Below are 20405 nucleotides of genomic sequence, written 5' to 3' on the forward strand. Positions count from 1 at the left end.
GAGGCTGTGGTCGGGAACGTGCCCCAGGGATCGGGTGATGGGGACTTCAGCTGCTCGCAGTTAATGCCGGGGTGTGACTGAGGGAGTCAGCTGCGCTGTATCCAAGTGTGGGGGGGGAGGCAAGAGTGGGCTCCGAGCGCCGTGTGTGGAGAAGTCGGGAGGGTGAGGCAGAAGTGGGGAATCTGAGACCACCCGCAGCACAGAGACATCAGTGGGGGCTTTTCTCCAAGGGTGCACGGTGGAGAGGGGTTGGTGCACGGTGACTTTGTAAACACGGCAGTGAAAGGTGACTTGCAAACGGTTCAATGGGCTGTGTTGCACGGTAATTTGGATTTCCCTTCAATTACATTGGATCTGGTGTGTTTGAGACACAGGAGATTCTGCAGATGCTGGAAATCTGGAGCAACGCACACAAAGTGCTGGAGGAATTCAGCAGGTCAGGCAGCATCCACGGGGGGAAATAAACAGCCGACGTTTCAGGTCAAGACCCTTCATCAGGACTGGAGAGGAGGAGGGCAGAAGTCAGAATAGAAGGGGAGGGGAAGTGGGAGGAGCACCGGCTGGCAGGGGAGAGGTGAGTCCCGGAGAGTGGGGGGAGGTGGGTGGGTGAGGGGAGGCGTAGGTGGGTGGGTGGGGGAGGGGGAGGTAGGTGGGTGAGGGAGGGGGGATGGGGAGGTAGGTGGGTGGGGGGAGGTGGGTGGGTAGGGAAGGGGGATAGGTGGGTAGGTGAGGGGGAGGAATGTGGGTGGGGGAGTCGGGGAGGGAGGTGGGGGAGGTAGGTGGGTGAGGGAGTGGGAGTGGTAGGTAGGTAGGGAGGGGGAGGTAGGTGGGTGGGGGAGGGGGTGAGGTAGGTGGGTGGGGGGAGGAGGGGGAGGTAGGTGGGTGGGGGAGGGGGTGAGGTAGATGGGTGGGGGAGGGGGTGAGGTAGATGGGTGGGGGGAGGAGGGGAAGGTAAAAGGGTGGGGGAGGGGAGGTATGTGGGTGGGTGGGGGGGAAGGTAGAGGGGTGGTGGATGGGGGAGTGGGGAGGGTGGGGGTAGGTGGGGAGGTAGGTGGGTGGGTGGGTGGGGAGCGGGAGGTGGGTGGGTGGTGGGGGGGTAGGTGGGTATTGGGGGGAGGTGGGTGGGGAGGGGGAGGTGGGTGGTGGGGGGAGGTGGGTGGTTGGATGAAAGGGAGGTGGGTGTGGAGGGGGAGGTAGGTGGGTGGTGGGGGGGAGGTGGGTGGGTGGTGGGGGGGAGGTGGGTGGGTGGTGGGGGGAGGTGGGTGGGTGGGTGGGTGGGGAGCGGGAGGTAGGTGGGTGGTGGGGGGGAGGTGGGTGGGTGGTGGGGGGGAGGTGGGTGTGGAGGGGGAGGTAGGTGGGTGGTGGGGGGGTAGGTGGGTATTGGGGGGAGGTGGGTGGGGAGGGGGAGGTGGGTGGTGGGGGGGAGGTGGGTGGTTGGATGAAAGGGAGGTGGGTGGGGAGGGGGAGGTGGGTGGGGTGGTGGGGGGGTAGGTGGGTATTGGGGGGGAGGTGGGTGGTGGGGGGAGGTGGGTGGGTGGTGGGGGGAGGTAGGTGGGTGGTGGGGGGGTAGGTGGGTGGTGGGGGGGTAGGTGGGTGGTTGGATGAAAGGGAGGTGGGTGGGGAGCGGGAGGTAGGTGGGTGGTGGGGGGAGGTAGGTGGGTGGTGGGGGGAGGTGGGTGGGTGGTGGGGGGGAGGTGGGTGGGTGGTGGGGGGAGGTGGGTGGGTGGTGGGGGGGAGGTGGGTGGGTGGTGGGGGGAGGTGGGTGGGTGGATGAAAGGGAGGTATGTGAGAAGCTGAGAGATGATCGGAGGAAGAGGCAAAGGGCTGGAGGAGGAGGACTCTGACAGGAGAGGACCGTGGAGGTGGGGACGAGGAGGGAGGTGGTGAGAAGGGAAAGGGGCCACAGCAACGAGGGAAAACGGTGGGGTGGGGGGGGGGGGTCCTGAATTGCTATCATCACACAGCCAGTCCCGTAATGTGGAAAGGATTTCCCCTGTGGAACGGGAGAGGGTTCCCGTGCACACAAACATCAGCCAGAGCAGCAGTGCCTGAGCCAACGTCTCCCGCTCTGGTGTCCCCCGTTTCTGCTCCGCCCCTTCCACCCCCGCCAGCGACCCCGAGACCCGCCCTTACCTCCGCCAGCCACCACTCTAGCGTCCACAGGTCGAGCAGCCAGAACTCGCCGGTGACCCCAGACGGGGTCAGACCCCCCAGCACGAACATGGTGTCGCGGGAGGGGCTGGAGGCGGCCGCGTGGAAGTACCGTGGACTGGGACCCCTGCCTCCCGCGCTGGCCTGCTGACTCCACCGCCGGTCGGCCACCGAATACCTTTCGGGGTGGGGGGAGGGAGAGACAGAGGGGGGACTGTGTTTGGAGACTCTCACCGCGGCGGATGCACCCTCACAACCACCCCCCCCACCCCCGCTTTCCAGCACCCGTGCCTCTCTGATGGACTCCCCACGGCAATGGAGCGAGCCTGCGGGATGTGACTGCACCACAGAGGGGTGGTGGAGTCAGGCCGCACGGGAAACAGGCCCTTCGGCCCGACTGGTCCATGCTGGTCCCAGTCGCCCGCGTTCAGGGGCCATCAAAGCCCCCTCCCCTCTTAAATGTTGTACCCTCCTCAACCACTCCTCCCGGCAGCTTGTTCCAGGTATTCCCCACCCACTGGGTCTCTCGGGTCTCCTTTGAGTCTCTCCCCTCCTACCCTGTATCTGCGCCCTCTGGTTTCAGACTCTTGGGGGGCTGGAGGTGTGGAGTCCAAAGTGTGGCCACTTTCAGTTCACCAGGCGTTGGCTGGGGCGGAGTGTTTTGGTCACGGAGAGGGACAGGGGGTGAGGGGGGGGGGGGGGGGGGGGAGAGACGGGTCCATTCTCCCTGGACCGGAGGGGGCTGCAAGGCACAGGTGCAAGGTACAAGGCACGGTAGTGCAGTGGTTAGCTTGACGCTTCACAGCGCCAACGACTCGGGATCATTCCGGCCGCTGTCCGTAAGGAGTTTGTACGTTCTCCCCGTGTCTGCGTGGGTTTCCTCCGGGTGCTCCGGTTTCCTCCCACATTCCAAAGACGTACGGGTTAGGAAGTTGTGAGCATGCTATGTTGGCACCGGAAGCGTGGCGACACTTGCGGGCTGCCCCCAGAACACTCTACGCAAAAGATGCATTTCACTGTGTGTCTCGATGTACAGGTGACTAATGAAGATAAAGATAGAAGTTAGAAGTTAGAAGGGGTGTAGGTCGAGGAGACGGCAGGGAAAATTTCCCCAGGGCAGAGGGCAGAGGTTCAGGGTGAGGGGGTTATCGGAGTGGAGCCCATCGGAGGTGAATGTGGAACCTGGGGGGAGGGGGGCAGTGGGGGGAAGAGACTCCCACAACACTACAGGAGAATCTGGAGCAGCACTTGAATCACCAAGGCAGGGGAAGGGTATGGACCAGGTGCTGGGGAACGGCCGGTGTCTCTGACCATCGGGGAAAGTGTTCAGTCCTCGGGACTGGGGCGGCCCCCAGCAGCGGCCACGGGCCGTGGTGTGCCGGCAATATCCGCCCCTGCCCTGAATTTGTCGGCCAGGCTCCAAACCATCAACGGGATGTGCTCACGACGCGTCTGGGAGGACGGGCCTGGGGCTCAGCCTCCTCTCCTGGTGGCAGAGAGCGAAGGAGGGTTGTCTCAGGGTGCTGTGGGAGCGCCGGGACCATGGGATTACATCCAGACTGGGGCGGGGTGATGCACTTTGGGAGGTGAAATCCTGGTATCGGGTGACTCAGGAATGCTGGGAGAACTTGGGGCGCAAGTCCATCGCTCTGTGGAAGTGGTGACACAGGTGGATGGGGGAGCGAAGGAGGCATTTGGGTTTGCTCTGCCTTCATAGGTTTGAAATTGGGGGGGGGAGAGGGGGAGTGGGGGAGGGAGGGGGGAGTGGGGGAGGGAGGGAGAAGGGGGAGGGAGGGAGAAGGGGGGAGGGAGGGAGAAGGGGGGAGGGAGGGAGAAGGGGGGAGGGAGAAGGGGGGAGGGACAGAGAGGGAAGAAGAGGGAGAGAAAGCTTTGGGACGTGACATTGCAGCTGCAGAAAGCATTGGTCAGACCGCAGCTGAAGTACTGTGCACCGTTCTGGTCACCGCACCACAGGAAGGATGGGGCAGTGATGGAGAGAGTGCAGAGGAGACGCCCCAGGATGTTGCCCAGGAACGGAGGGCTGTAGTCACAAGGAGAGATTGCACAGGTTGGGTTTGTTCTCACCAGAACGCAGGAGGTTTGTAAAATTATGAGGGCAGGATCTATTTCCCAGGGCAGGATCTATTTCCCAGGGCAGGGAGTTTGGGACTAGAGGACACAGGTTTAAGGTGAGGGGGGAGAAAGTTGATCGGAGGGGTAAGTTTGTCACCCAGAGGGTGGTGGGTGTGTGGAACGAGGTGGTGGAGGCAGACACAATGACAGGGTTTAAACGCGCTTGTTCAAGCACCTGGATAAGGAGGAAGTAGAGGGAAAGGGGGCCGGAGCAGGAGTGTCCGTGGGTACTGGGGTCGGCACAGAGGAGTTGGGCCGAAGGGCCTGTGTGCCGTACGGTTCTGTGCCATTGACCATCCCCACAGCACACTGCCAGGTGTGTACACCGGGGCAGGACTCAGAACGAGGGAGCAGCCGTTCAGGAGAGACGAGAGGGTACTTCTTCACCCACGGGGCCCTGGAGCTTCAGACATTGTGTATGGTCAGGAGGGGGGCCGAGAGGTTTCTCTACATCTCCCCCCGCCCTGCCCCACACCCCATCTGCTGCCCTCCTGTGTCACCCCCCTCAATTCCCAGTCCTCCCCTCGTCTCCTCCCCCTCCATCCCACACCCCCTCACCTCACCTCCTGCCCTCCCGTGTCCCCCCTCCGTTCCCACTCCCCTACCCTCGTCTCCTCCCCCTCCATCCCAACCCCATCTCCTCACCTCCCCCATCTCCTGACCTCCCGTGTCCCCCCTCCATTCCCAGTCCTCCCCACGTCTCCTCCCCCTCTGTCACCACCTCTCCTCCCCCGCTCCCCCACCCCTCCTCCCCCCCTCCCCCACCCCCACTTCTCCTCCTCCTTCACCACAGCCTCAGCTCCCCACTGCTGGTCTCCTCCACTGTCATGGCTCCCTGACCGACCCTGGGGGCTGCGTACATCCCGGCCTCCGGCCCCTTCTGCTCCATGGTGACGAGAGTCTCCGCTCCCGCCTCTGTTCCTGCGCCCGGATCCGCTCCCGGTCTCATCCCCGGTCCCCAACCCATCTACTTTCCCGCTCAATTCCCATCCCCGTTCCCAGTCCCATCTCCATCCCCAGACCTGGATGTCCCTACACCCGTCTCCCCCATCCGCAGCCCGGAACACTGACACCCATTATGCCAGGGTCTGTGCACAGATTGGGGGGGGGCGGGGGGACACTGGATAAACACCCCTGCTCCAGTGACCACTGTGGTAGGACACTGGATAAACACCCCCCTCCAGTGACTGTGGTGGGACCCTGGATGAACCCCACCCCCGACCTCAGCCCATGGCCCCTGCTCACCTGTGCAGGCTGCTCAACATCCCGTCTCTGATCGACAGGCCTCCGAAGACCCAGAGGGTGGAGTCCGGACCCTCCACCATTGAGTGTCCCAGCCGGGGCTGCGGCATTCTGCTGTCCTGCACATCCACAAGGAAGAAGGTGGTCACCCGGCAGCAGTCACCCCCCCACCCCCCTACCCCGCGCCCCCCCCCCACCACCACTAGGAACCCTTGCGCACGTCGACTGCCGCAGTGAAGCAGCCCGCTTGTGCGGAACACTCGGGTTAGGTCACATCTGGAGGACCGTGCGCGCAGTTCTGGTCGCCCCGCCACAGGGAGGATGGGGAGGGTGCAGAGGTACTGGAGGTGTGCAGGAGGGGGTCGCCAGGGTTAGAGGGCATAAGGGAGGGTGCAGGAGGGGCTCACCAGGATTAGAGAGCACGTGTAGAAGTTGGACATGGGTTGTTTTCACTGGAGCAGCGAAGGCTGAGGGGAGACCTGATAGAGGTTTATAAGAGGCATAGATAGTCAGAATCTTTCTCCCAGGGTCAAAATGTCCAATACTAGAGGGCATGGATTTAAGGTGGTAAGTTCAGAGGAGATGTGCGGGGCAAGTTTTTATTTTTACATGGAGAGCGGTGGGTGCCTGGAGTGTGCTGCCAGGGGTGGGGGTGGAGGCAAATACGATACCAACATTTAACAGATTGTTAGAAAGAGGCAGGAACAGGCAGGGAATGGAGGGACATGGGCCTCGCCCAGTTAGATTGGCATCATGAACGGCACCAACACTGTGGGCCGAAGGGCCTGTTCCTGTGCTGTACCATTTGAGGTTGTGTGTCATGCACAGTGAGATCCCACAGGAAGCAACGGGAGAGGGGGTCGAGCGACTGTCAGAGGTTCGGGGTCCCCGCACCGGGGTGGGGGTGGGGGGGTGGTCCGTGGGGGGGGTGGTCCGTGGTGGGGGTGGTGTCTGGTGGGGGTAGTGGTCCGCAGAGACAGGGAGGGTGGTCTGTGGTGTGGGAGGGGGTCCGTGGAGCCAGGGACGGGCGACGGATCCTCGGCACTCACCGATCCCTCTGCTCGGCTCTCCGACAGCGTCTCCCACACAATGCTTCCTGGGTGTGTCTGAGATCCGCAGTCTCTCCCGGCGAATCCGTCCCCACAGATGCAGCGTCCCGACTCCTGGAACGACAGGGAATGATTCCCGGAAGACATTCCCACCCCACAACCTGGGACACCAGGAATGTTCCCTCCCCACGCCCCCGGGACACAGGGAACGTTTCCCTCCATTTCCTCAGGAATGTTCCCACCCCACATCTCCAGGATTGTTCCCTCCCCACGCACCTGGGACACCAGGAATGCTCCGCCCCCCCCCCCCCCCCCCTTCCCCCATGTCCCTGGGACACCCGGAACGTTCCCTGCCTACATCCCTGGGACCCCGGAGCCGGCTGCGGGCCGTGCGGCACTCACCAGGACACCTGGAATGTTCCCTCCCCGCATCCCTGGGACATCCGGAACGTTCCCTGCCCATGTCCCCGGGACCCCGGAGCTGGCTGCAGCCTGTGTGGCACTCACCAGATCACAGAAGCCGGCCTGCAGGTGACGGGAGCAGTTGTTGGGACACGGCCTTTGGGACAGGCAGCCCGGTCCCGGAACACCGTCCTGGCACACGCAGTCCCCGTCCTGGCACTGGTGGACACGGTAGGTGGCGTTGAATCCATCCTGTGGCAGCCCAGCGAGGCGGGAAACATTGGCCTCGAAGTAAACGGTCAGGACCCCTGTCAGGGATGGAGAGGGGCAGTGTGAACGGTGCCAGCGTTAACCCCCGCCCCACCCGATCAATGACTGGGGGAACCTTTCCCCGTCACAGACCGGGGAACGGGAACGGGGAGGGGGAGGGACACAACACTCCCCGTCACAGTCGGGGGGGGGGGGGGGGGGGGGGGGTCTCTCCCAGTCATAGATTGGGGGACAGGACATGATACTTCACCCGTCACAGACTGGCAGGGGTGGGGGCGGAGGGGGGCTAAGCGACTCACTGTCACAGACCGAGGGACGGGGAGGGGTTCTCTCTCCATCACAGACCGGGGGACGGGAGCGGGGAGGGAATGGGTCATGACACTCCCCCACACAGGACAGGGGTCTCTCCCCGTCACAGACCGCATTGGGGCTATTTATAGATTCACAGAATCAGACGTACAGCACAGAAACAGGCCTTTCGGCCCCACTCGTCCATGCTGACCAACGTTAAACCTGTCCCCTCTAGTTTTAGACTTCCCTACCCGGGGGAGAGGACTGTGACGGTCCACCTTACCGATGCCCCTCATGGCTTTACAAGCCTCAATCAGGTCACCCCTCAGCCTCCTTCGCTCCAGGGAAAACAGTCCCGGCCTCTCCTTGTAACTCCAGCCCTCCAGTCCTGGCAACATCCCCGTGAATCTTTCCTGCCTCCTTCTCTCTTGCTTCAGACCTCCTTAGCTCCAGTCATTCCTACAGAGCGGTGACCAGAACTGCACACAGCCCTCCCAAGTGTGCCTGAACCAACGTCAGCTACAGCCGCAATCACACGACCCATCTCTTGCACCCGGTGCCTCGGCCTACGAAGGCAAGCCTCGTCTACCTGGGCCAGTCCCACCTGCCCGCATTTGGCCCATTATCCTTCTCAACCTTCCCTATCCCTGCACCCATCACCTCCTCTGGCAGCGGCTCGTTCCACGCAGCAGCCCGCCCCCCCCGCACATGAAGGGGTTACCCCTTGGGGGTCCCCCTCAAAGCTATCCCCTCTCACCTCCAGCCTCGGCATTACCTGAGGCAGCCTCCACTGTGACGGGCTTGTCCTGACCGCTGCCACAGAACGCACCGATCAGGTGCGGGTCGGAGTAGATGGCGCTGTCCGGCTGGGAGTCGGTGAGGAACCTCGGGATCCCGTCGAAAACGTAGACGTAGTTTTGCTGGGGTTAAAAAGGAGGGGCCGCTCTTAGAGTCACAAGAGTCCCACAGCAGAGCAACAGACCCACCGTGTCCATGCCTGCCATCCAGTACCCACCTGCACCAACCCTGTTCCCCAGCACTCAGTCCGTCCCCTTCCCTGTCTTGGTGATCCAAGTGCTGAAGTGTTGGTGCAGATCCTCCAGTATTGTGACAGTCTCTGCCTCCACACCCCCCTCAGGCAGTGCGCTCCAGATTCCCCCCCGCCTCTGGTGGAAAATTTCCCCCTCTCACCCTCTTTCTCCTCACCTGTGCCCTCTAGCTTTACACCTCTCTGCCATGGGGAAAAGTTGTTCACCATCTCCCTCATCTGTGCTCCCCATGACGTCCACCTCTGTCACGTCCCCCCCACAACCTCCTCCGCTCCGGGGAGGACAGACCCGGCCTCTCCTCGTAACCGAGACGCTCCGTCCCAGGCAAAGTCCTGGTGAACCTCCTCTGCACCCTCTTCAGCGCAATCACGCCAGCAGCTCTACTTCGTTAGGAGTTTGAGGAGATTCGGTACGTCACCAAAGACTCTTGCAAATTTCTACAGATGTACAGTGGAGAGCGTTCTGACTGGTTGCACCGCCTGGTACGGAGGCTCCGACGTGCAGGGTTGAAAGAGGCTCCATCACGGGCACAATCCTCTCCGCCATCGACAGTGTCTTCAAGAGGCGGCGCCTCAAGAAGGCGGCATCCGTCACTACGGACCCTCACCACCTGGGACATGCCCTCTCCTCGTTACTACCATCGGGGAGGAGGTTTGGGGCCTGAAGACCCACACTCAGTGTTTCAGGAACAGCGCCTTTCCCTCCGCCGTCAGATTTCTGAACGGCCATGAACACTACTTCGTCATTTTATATTTGTAATTTATGGTAATTTTATGCCTTTGCACTGTACTGCTGCCGTAAAACAACACATTTCACGTCACGTAAGTCAGCGATAATAAATGATTCTGATCCTAGACCCTCCCAATAGGCATCAGCTCTCCAATTTCACCTGCCATTGTTCTGCCCATCTTACCAACTGATCCACCTGAAAGCACGAACCACCAGGCTCAAGGACAGCTTCTACCCTGCCGTTATAAGACTATTGAACGGTCCCCTAGTACAATAAGATGGACTCTGACCTCACAATCTACCTCGTTGTGATCTTGCACCTTATTGTCTGCCTGCACTGCATTTTCTGTGGCTCTGACACTTTGCTCTGCATTCTGTATCGTTTTACCTTGATGCACTGCGTAATGAATAGACCTGTACGATCGGTATGCAAGACAAGTTTTTCACTATACCTCGGTACATGAGACAATAATAAACCAACAGCGATATCATCCTGCAGCCTGGGGCTGTCCTAGCAACACCACCACCACCTTTGGCACCTGCAAACCTACCTACTGCACCTCCTGCATTCACACCCAAGACGCCAGCACATTTAACAAACAGCAAAGGTCCCAGCACTGACGCCTGTCGTCATGGACTCTGCATCACAGAAACAACCCTCCACCATCGCCCTCTCTCCCATTACCAAGCTAACTTTGGATCCAATTTGCTGACTTGGGCTCTCATCTTCTGGACCAGACTTTCACGCCGATGGCCTTACTGAAGTCCATGTAGACCATATCAACTGCACCACCTCCAGCAATGTATTTGGTTACTTCTTCACAGAACTCAATCAAATTACCCAAACAGGATCTCCCACCAACTGTCCCTGATCAACCCCTGCCGTTCCAGGTGATCATTAAGATAACATAATTCCAGCCGCTGTCTGTAAGGAGTTTGTACGTTCTCCCCATGTCTGTGTGGGTTTCCTCTGGGTGCTCCGGTTTCCTCCCACATTCTAAAGACGTATGGGTTAGGAAGTTGTGGGCACGCTATGTTGGCGCCGGAAGTATGGCAACACTTGTGGGCTGTCCCCTGAATACTTGACGCAAAAAGATGCATTTCACTGTGTGTTTCCATGTACGTGACTAATAAAGAAACCTTATCTGAGCTTCCCGTTCCCTACCACTTTGATTCCCCATCCCGCTCCCACTCTGGCCTATCGGTGTCACTGAGGCCAACACAAGTTTGAGGAACCACACCTCATCTTCTGTCTGAGCCTGTCGCAGCCTTCTGGAATCAACGTTGAATTGCACAACGTCAGGTAACATGATTTCTCTCTGTATCGGTTGTCCACCTATTGGCTCAGCTTGTTTGTACCTTTTTTTTAATCCTCATTTTCTTTTCCTTCCTCTGGGAGTGGAGAATGTGCCGAGCCTGACCTGCCGGGCACGTCCTCCTGATCTACACTTCCCAACTCCTACATCCTTCTGTCCACTTTCTCAAGGCTGCCATTCACCCACTGACTAGGTCACCTTGTCAGAAACAGGAAGGGAGCAATCACTCCACTGGGAGTATTCTACAGACCCCTCAACAGCAACAAAGGAACAGATCGGGAGGCAGATTTTGGAAAAGGTGCAAAAATAACAGGGTTGTTGCCATGGGTGATTTCAACTTCCCTGATATTGATTGGCATCTCCTTAGTATAAAAGGTTTGGAGGGGGTGGAATTTGTTAGGTGTGTCCGGGAAGGATTCCTGACACAATATGTAGACACGCTGACTAGAGGAGAGGCCATTCTGGATCTGAACCTGGTCAGATCTCAGATCTCGTGGTGGGAGAGCACTTTGGAGACAGTGACCACAACTCCCTGACCTTTACCCTTGCCTTGGAGAGGGATAGGAGCAGGCAGTGTAGGAAAGTATTTAACTAGGGGGAGGGGAATTATGACGCTATTGGGCAGGAACTTGGGAGTAGATGTACTCAGGGAAATGCACAATGGAAATGTGGAGGTTGTTTAGAGGTCACTTGCATGGGGTTCTGGATAGGTTTGTCCCATTGAGGCAGGATAAGGATGGTCGAGTGAAGGAACCACGGTTGACAAGAGATGTGGAATAACTAGTGAAGGGGAAGAAAGAAGCTTACTTAAGGTTTAGGAAGCAAGGATCAGATAGGGTTCTAAAGAGTTACAAAGTAGTCAGGAAGGAGCTTAAAAGTGGACAAGAGAGCTAGAAGGGGGCATGAGAAGTCCTTGGCGAGTAGGATTAAGGAAATCCCCAAGGCGTTCTACTCATATGTGAAGAACAAGAGGATGACAGGAGTGAAGGTAGGGCCGATTAGGGATAGAGGAGGAAACATGTGCCTGGAGTCGGAGGAGGTAGGGGAGGTCCTTAATGAATACTTTGCTTCAGTTTTACCTGCAAGGGAGACCTTGACGTTTGTGAGGGCAGTGTAAAAATAGGCTGATAAGCTTCAACATGTCGATGTTAAGAAGGAATATGTGCTGGAACTTTTGAAAAACATTAGGATAGATAAGTTCCTGGGGCTGGACAAGATATATCCCAGGATACTACTGGAAGCGAGGGAAGAGATTTCTGAGCCTTTGGCGATGATCTTTGCGTCCTCACTGGCCACAGGCGTAGTACCAGATGACTGAGGGTGGCAAATGTTATTCCTTTGTTTAAAGAAAGGGAGCAGGGATAACCCTGGAAATTATAGACCAGTGAGTCTTACTTCAGTGGTGGGCGAATTATTGGAAAAGATTCTTAGGGACAGGATTTATAAGCATTTGGAGAAGCATATACTGATTAGGGACAGTCAGCATGGCTTTGTGAGGGGCAGGTCGTGCCTCTCCAGCCTGATTGAATTCTTTGAGGATGTGACAAAGCACATTGATGAAGGTAGAGCAGTGGATGTGGTGTATATGGATTTTAGTAAGGCATTTGATAAGGTTCCCCATGATAGGCTCATTAAGAAGGTCGGGAGGCATGGGATCCAGGGAAACTTGGCTGTGTGGATTCAGAATTGCCTTGCCAATACAAGATAGAGGGTGGTTGTAGATGGAGTATAATTCTGTTCCCATTCCGGACATTCTCTCTTCTCCCCTCGGGCAGAAGATACAAAAGCCTGAAAGCAGGTACCACCAGGCTCAAGGGCAGCTTCTACCCCACTGTTATAAGACTACTGAACGGTCCCCTAGTACAAGATGGACTCTAGACCTCAGCATCTGCTTCGTTATGACCTTGCAACTTATTGTCTGCCTGATCTGCACTTTCTCTGTAGCTGCAACACTTCATTCTGCACTCTGTTATTGTTTTCCCTTGTACTGTCTCAGTGTACTGAGGTGATGAGATGATCTGTATGGATGACATGCAAGACAAAGTTTTTCATTGTACCTCAGCACATGTGACAATAATAAACCAATTTACCACACGTTCTGCCCGGTTTTACCTCAACAGAGACATCCTCACCACCCCCCCTCCCTGTCTCCTTCCCGGTACTGAGGAAGGGTCTCCAAGCTGAAACGCTGACTCTGTTTGCCTTCCCATGGTTGCTGCCTGACCTGCTGAGTATTTCCAGCACTTTCTGTTTTCATTTTAGACTCCCAGTACGGATATCGGACCCATTCCGGTTCAGGGACAACCCGTCGTGTTTGTGCAGGTCCCAGCTACGCCAGAAAGGGTCTCAGGGATCCAAAGCCCTCCCCGTCATACACCATTGATCTGACCTAGCCTCCTACTGAGCAGCACATCACACTGGAAGTAATCCAGAGATTACAACCTCTGCTGTTGAATCTGCTACTGAACTCTCGAAATTCACGTTGCAAGACCTCGTCCCCGGTTCTAGATACGTCCCTGGTACCAACGTGTGACACGACCTCTGGTTGTTCAGCTCCCTTCAGAATGTTCTGTAGCCGCTCTGAGACATCCCCGGCCCTGGCACCAGATAGGCAACGTACCATTTGAGGGTCTTGTTCAAGGCCACAGAAACACCTGTCTGGTCCCCCTTACAGCTGAATCCCCCATCCCTGGAGTGCTCTGTCTTATTCCAAGAGCTGCCAGTGTAGCGGTCAGCGTGATGCTATTACGGTGCCAGTGACCCGGGTTCAATTCTGGCCGCTACCTGTAAGGGGTTTGTAGGTTCGCCACGTGTCTGCATGAGTTTCCTCCGGGTGCTCTGGTTTCCTCTCATATTCCAAAGGTGTACAGGTTAGGAAGTTGTGGGCATGCTATGTTGGCGCTGGAAGCCTGGTGACACTTGTGGGCTGCCCCCAGAACACTCTAAGATGCATTTCACTGTGTGCTTCCATGTACATGTGACTAATAAAGAATAATAAAAGAACTGCGGTGCGACAACCTTGGCCATGACTGCTTTCCCACACCCTCCCTCCTCCCACACTTAGAGTTATGCAGCACGGAAACAGGCCCTTCGGCCCAACCGGTCCATGCTGACCAAGATGCCCCATCCAAGCCAGTCTCACTGAACCTTTTCCAATCCGTGTACCTGTCCAACTGTCTTTTAAAAGCTGTATCCAACGCAGCGCAGGTTGTCCCTGGGACGCAGCGGGGTTCTGTCCCCGTGAACTGCTTGTGAGCCGCACAGTTCACCAGTGGGCAATGCAGCTGTGAATCGAGTTCCCTTTACACTGGCAGATCCATCCCACTGGTCTCCCAAACGTTGGCTTGTACGTATGGGCTGAGCGCTCGTAACCTGGGGAGGACCTGTGCCTCTGTCTGGGCGGTTGGTGGGGGTGACCACAGCGGACACCTGCACTAATGGTCTGTACCCGCAGCTTTGCCTGACGGTCGCCCACCACACATCCGCCTGTGCAGACACGCCCCACAGTGTGACCAGCTCACCGGTCCGCTGTGTCCGCAGCATCACCGTCGCTCCCCAGACGACACGATCATAGGGACAGAAGGAACAGGAGCATGGAGGAGGCCATCCGGCCCGTCGGGCCTGCTCCGCCATTCAATAAGATCACGGCTGATCTGGCCGTGGACTCAGCTCCACCCACCTGCCTTTTCCCCAGAACCCTTAATTCCCCTACTGTGTGAACATCTATCTGTGTCTTAAATACACTTAATGAGGGAGCCTCTACTGCTTCCCTGGGCAGAGAGTTCCACAGATTCACTACCCTTTGGGAAAAGCAGTCCCTCCTCATCTCCATCCTATATCTGCTCCCCCTGGTTCTACACTCACCTACCAGTAGAAACAACCTTCCTGCCTCTATCTCATGTATTCCTTTTATAATGCTATGCATTTCTATATAATTTTATAAGGTAGTCAGCTGCAGGTGAACACTCGAGTGAGATGTACCCTGAGAGGTTGCGTCCTGGCCTGGGACGGCAATTCCAACGCACAGGAATACAAGAGGCTGCGGAAAGCAGTGGACACAGCCCGATCCATCACGGGCACAGCCCTCCCCACCACTGACGGCATCTACAGGAGGTGCTGCCTCGATAAGGCAATGTCCGTCATCAAAGATCCCCGCCATCTGGGGCTCGTGCCATCTTCTCGCAGCTCCCGTCGGGCAGGAGGTACAGAAGCCTTAAGTCCCACATTGCCAGGTTCAGGAGCAGCTACCATTCGGTTCTTGATAAGATATCTTTGATAATATAAGATTTCTTTATTAGTCACACGTATATCGAAACACACAGTGAGATGCATCTTTTGCGTAGCGTGTTCTGGGGGCAGCCCGCAAGTGTTGCCGCGCTTCTGGCGCCAACATAGCATGCCCACAACTTCCTAACCCGTACATCTTTGGAATGTGGGAGGAAACCGGAGCACCTGGAGGAAACCCACGGGGAGAACATACAAGCTCCTTACAGACAGCGGCGGGTATCGAACCCGGGTTGCTGGTGCTGTAATAGCGTTACGCTAACCACTACAAAACCAACTGGCACCACCCTAATCACTACCTCAGTAACAAAACACTATGGACCAGGACAAGTCCTTGCAGTCTCTGATTGTGGTTTCTTTGCATGAGTGTCTTTTTCTTTCTCCGCTACCCTGTAGAATTTAAGAATCATAGCTCTGAAACAGGCCCTTCGGCCCAACTGGTCCATGCTGACCAAGATGCCCATCTAAGCTGGTCCCATTTGCCCGCGTTTGGCCCACATCCCTCTTAAACCTTTCCTATCCATGGAACCTACCCAAGCACCTTTGAATTGTTGTTAATGTACCTGCCTCACCCACTTCCACTGGCAGCTCGTTCCATATTCCCACCACCTTAAAACCCATGCACCCTAAGTTCTTGAATCCCCCAACCCTGGTAAAAGACCCTGTCTGCGCTCCTCATTATCTTACACACCTCTATAAGGTCACCCCGCAGTCTCCTGCGCTCCAAGGAATAAAGCCCCAGCCTGCCCAACCTCAGACCTCGAGTCCCAGCAACGTCCCTGTGGATCTTCTCTGCGCTCTCTCTCAGACATGGCCCCCTCCACCCACCCGGTGCGCCCTCCCCACTCACCCCACACTTGATCCGGATGTCCGGGCTGAGGGTGAGGCTGATGCTGGGGCAGGTGGCCTGGTCCGGGCAAGGCTCCAGGGAGTCGGAGGTGGAGAGCACCCACAGGCAGTAGGCCAGGCCCGCGCTGGAGACTCCGCTGCCCTTGAAGGAACCCAGCGCTGAGGAGGAGATGTTGTGCAGGAGGGTGCGGCCATCGCACTCCCGGTAACAGGTCCCGCCGTCTCTGGGGGGGGTGAAGAGAGAAACGACGTGCGTCAGACGCACAGCATTCCGGCAGCTCAATGCCATAGCTGTCCCGTAGAGTGATCCTGGCACACTGGGACTGGGGGAGACACAGGCCGACACAGGTGGGAGGGAAGGGGAGGTCAGACATGGTCCAGAGGGGTGGTGTCCAAGTGGCAATCAGAGAGAGGGTGGGGTCACAGGGCGAGGGTGGGGTCACAGGGCGAGGGGTGATGGGATGAAGGATGGAGAAAGGGAGGGGGAAGGGCAGCTGGGGTCACGGGGTGAGGGAGGGGACAAAGGTTACAAAGGTGAGGGCAGGAGGGGTCACTGGACGAGGGAGGGAGGGTGAGGTCACGGACGAGGGAGGGAGGGAGGGAGAGGAGGGAAGGGGAAGGACACCTGGGGTCATGGGGTGAGGGAGGGGACAGGAGGGGTCACCGGACGAGGGAGGGAGGGAAGGGGAAGGACGGCTGGGGTCACAGGGTGAGGACAGCAGACAAAGGTTATGGGGTGGATGACAGGTGGGGTCACCGGAGGTGGGAGGGGGAAAGGCAGCTGAGGTCACGCTCTCTGCGGGTGTTGACCACAACTTACCGTGGGTCCCCGTAGTAACCGGCCACACAGGTCCGGCAGTCGGCCCCCTCGGTGTGGTCGGTGCAGTGACACTGCCCCGTCGCCCTGTCGCAGTGTCCTAGGGAGGCAATCCCGTGCCCGTTGCAGGCGCACTGCTGGCACCCTTCCTGTCCGGTCGCGTTCCCGTAGCTCCCGGCACGGCACATCTCACAGTGCTCACCTGTGGTCCAGTCTGTAACCCGATCACAGGGTGTCAGAAACCCGACCCCGTGGCGTGGCGGGCTCCTCCTGCCCCTGAGCATGGCACCAGCTCCCTGGTCTCCACCGTGTCCTGTCGCGCAGATACCCCTCCGTTTGCCCCCGTGTCCCGTCACGCAGAGTCCCCTCTGTTCCCCCCCCGCGTCCTGTCACGCGGAGACCCCTCCGTTCCCCCCAATGTCCTGTCGCGCAGAGACCTGTCCACTCCCCCCTCCCCGTGTCCCGTCGCCCTGCTCCCCCCCTCCCCGTGTCCCGTCGCCGTTTCCCCCTCTCTGTGTCCCATCGTGCAGAGACCCGTCCGTTCCCCCCTCCCCGTCCCATTGCACAGAGACCCCTCCGCTCCCCTCCTCCCCGTGTCTCGACGCACAGAGACCCCTCTGTTTCCTCTGGTCACAGACTTCCAGACAGGACAGCCCCACCCACCACTGCCCTCTGTCAGCAGGCCCTGGTCACGACAACCAGGGCAGTGAAACGTCAGCCAATTGACGGGAGCTGGGACTGACTCTGCTGTCCAGTGGCACCGATGCGAGTGGTCTACTGCAGTGGTGCGGTTTCCAGGTGCGTGCGCAGTGGGACGCAGGAACCTGAAAGGGATTAGTGGAAGGTCCAATGGGACCGTTCCACAGGATGCGCAAGAACCAGCTGGAGGTCCGTGACTAGTGGTGTTCCGCAGGGATCTGTACTGGGACCTCTGCTGTATGTAGAAACAATCTGCATGAAGACGTGGATGGGTGGGTTGGAAAGTCTGCAGACGATACAAAGATTGGTGGTGGTGTGGATGGTGTAGAAGGTGGACAAATGATACATTGGGATATAGATCAGTTGTAGATATGGGTGGTGAAATGGCAGATGCAGTTCAATCCGGGCAAGTGTGAGGTGTTGCGCTTTGGGAGATCAAATGTAAAGGGAGACAGCGTTAATGGCAGGAGTCTTAACTGTGTTGATGTGCAGAGGGATCTTGGGGTCCAAGCCCACAGCTCCCTGAAAGTGTCTGCACAGGTTGACAGGGTGATAAAGAAGGCGTGCGGCACACTTGCCTTTATTAGTCGAGGCACTGAGTTCAGGAGTCGGGAAGTTATGTTGCAGCTTTATAAAACTCTGGTTAGGCCGCATCTGGAGTACTGCATTCAGTTCTGGTCGCCCCGCTATAGGAAGGACGTAGAGGCTTTGGAGAGGGTGCAGAAGAGGTTCACCAGGATGCTGCCTGGATTAGAGGGCACGAGCTATAAGGAGAAGTTGGACAAAATTGGGTTGTTTTCTCTGGAGCAGTGGAGGCTGAAGGGAGACCTGATAGAAGTTTATAAGATTATGAGAGGCATAGAGTAGACAGCCAGTATCTTTCTCCCAGGGTCAAAATATCTAATACTAGAGGGCATACATTTAAGGTGAGAGGGGGTAAGTTCAAAGGAGATGTGCGGGATAAGTTTTTTTTTTACACAGAGTGGTGGGGACACAAGAGACTCTGCAGATGTGGGAATCTGGAGCAACACCCACAAAATGCTGGAGGAACTCAGCAGGTCAGGCAGCATCTATGGAGACAGCAGTGGGGGTGTAGAATGCGCTGCCTGGGGGATGGTGGTGGGAGGCGGAATCGATGGAGGCATTTAAGAGGCTCTTAGACAGGCACATGGATGTGCAGGGAACGGAGGGATATGGACCTTGTGTAGGCAGAAGGGATTAGTTTAGTTAGGCGTTTAATGACTAATTTAGTAATTGGAGGATTAGTGCAACATGCTGGGCAGAAGGGCCTGTTCCTGTGCTGTACTGTTCTGCCAATCACCAGTATAGCAACACTGTGAACACTTTGCACTAAAATGGACCTTGTTTTCTTTTGTTCTAATTGAGTTCTTTCTTCTAAAAATTGTATATAATTTATGCTTAATTTATGTTTTCTTGTGAATCTGCTGATCTGATGCTATGCGCCTGGTGCAGGTAGGTTTTCCATTGCACCTGTGCACATACGGACTTGTGCACCTGACAGTAGCTGACCCGACAGGATCCACCCCCTTCAGAAGCCCACAGCTCTCCCCGTTCTTGCGTCCTTACCTTGGCACTGGTCGCAGTTGCCGATGCCGGTGACGCAGGTGCTGTGGAAGTTGCAGCCACAGTCAACGTCGCACTCTGTTCCGGTCTGATTCACTGACGAGGCGTTGGAGGTCCAGCCCAAGTCACAGATGCAGGAGAAATCAGGTGGCCCACTGCACTGGCCGTGTTTGCACTCATTGTAACACCTGATGGGGGGAGGGGGCAAGCAGAGGGAGGTCTGGGGGGTGCAACAGCTTGGCGGTACCATGGGTGGGGCAGATTAAATGTACGTACCGACGCAACACTCCGCAAGATGTAAATAAAACACCACAGCACAGGAACGGACTCTTCAGTCCAGGCTGTGCCAAACTAATTCAGCTAATGACACCAACTGCCAACACAATTTCCATATCCCTCCATTCTCTGCACATCCCAAGAGCCTCTTAAACGCCTCGATCGTATCTGCCTCCACCTCCACCCCTGGCAGCACATTCCAGGCACCCACCGCTCTCTGTGTAATAACACTTGACCCGCACATCTCCTTTGAACTTGCCCCCTCTCACCTTAAAAGCATGCCCTCTGATATGAGACATCTCGACCCTGGGAGAAAGATACCGGCTGTCCACTCTACCTACGCCCCTCACAATCTTATAAACCTGTATCAGGTCTCCCCTCAACCACTCCAGAGAAAATGACCTAAGTTTGTCCCACTGCTGGTAAGAGTGGGAAACACTTCCCCACAACAGAGACGTCCAGCTCCAGGTGGCATGCGTTTCAGTGAGGTCAGAGGGGATCTGAGGGAGAATATATCTCCCCCCCGAGGGGGTGGGGGGGCACTGGAATCTGGAACGCACTGCCTGAGGGGATGGTGGAGGCAAGAGACCCTCACAACATCTGAGACACAAGACTGCGGAACCTGGAACAAGGTGCCGGAGAGACTCAGCGGGCCAGGCAAGCATCTCCAGAGGGAAGTGCCCGGACGAGGGGACTCGACCCAAAACGTCGACTGTTTGCTTTTCTCTGCAGATGCTGCCTGACCCACTGAGCTCCTCCGGCACGTCGTTAGCTGCTCAGTGCTCGAAAGGTGTCTGGACGAGCACTTGGGTGACCCAGACTCCCGAGACAGCACCTTCCAAACCCCCAACCTGGAGGAGCAACACCTCACGTTCCACCTTGGTGGTCTCCAACCTGATGGCCTCAACGTCGATTTCTCTAACTTCTGGTAACCCCTCCTCTCTCCTCTTTCCTTTCCCCCTCTGTTTTCCCTCATTCCTGTGGGCATCCTCACCCCTTCCCCGCCTTCATGACCTCCCCATCCACTCCCCATCTCCTTCCCTTTATTCCATGGTCTACTGCCCTCTCCTACCGGATTCCTTCTTCAGCCCTTTGCCTCTTCTACTTACCACCTCCCATCCTTCCCCCCTCTCACATGGACTCACCTGCCAGCCTGTGCCCCTCCCCCCTCCCCCTCGACCACCCTATTCCAGCTTCTGCCTTCTTCCTTTCCCCGGCCCGATGAAGAACCTCGACCCGAAACATCGACTGTTTATTTCCCTCC

At 57.3% G+C, this 20405-nt stretch overlaps 1 protein-coding gene across 1 annotated transcript in view; it reads right to left on the bottom strand.

Annotated features, from left to right (window-relative positions):
• The window catches only part of megf8 (multiple EGF-like-domains 8), a 102743-nt gene that overhangs the window by 22939 nt on the left and 59399 nt on the right, over positions 1-20405 (bottom strand). Inside the window, 8 exon segments of the mRNA XM_052045381.1 lie at positions 2134-2329; positions 5530-5645; positions 6576-6689; positions 7083-7285; positions 8314-8458; positions 15767-15989; positions 16586-16796; positions 18869-19053. Of these exon segments, the coding sequence (XP_051901341.1) occupies positions 2134-2329; positions 5530-5645; positions 6576-6689; positions 7083-7285; positions 8314-8458; positions 15767-15989; positions 16586-16796; positions 18869-19053 (1393 nt within the window).

This window comes from Pristis pectinata, chromosome 39 (genome assembly GCF_009764475.1).
Source record: "Pristis pectinata isolate sPriPec2 chromosome 39, sPriPec2.1.pri, whole genome shotgun sequence".
NCBI lineage: Eukaryota > Metazoa > Chordata > Chondrichthyes > Rhinopristiformes > Pristidae > Pristis > Pristis pectinata.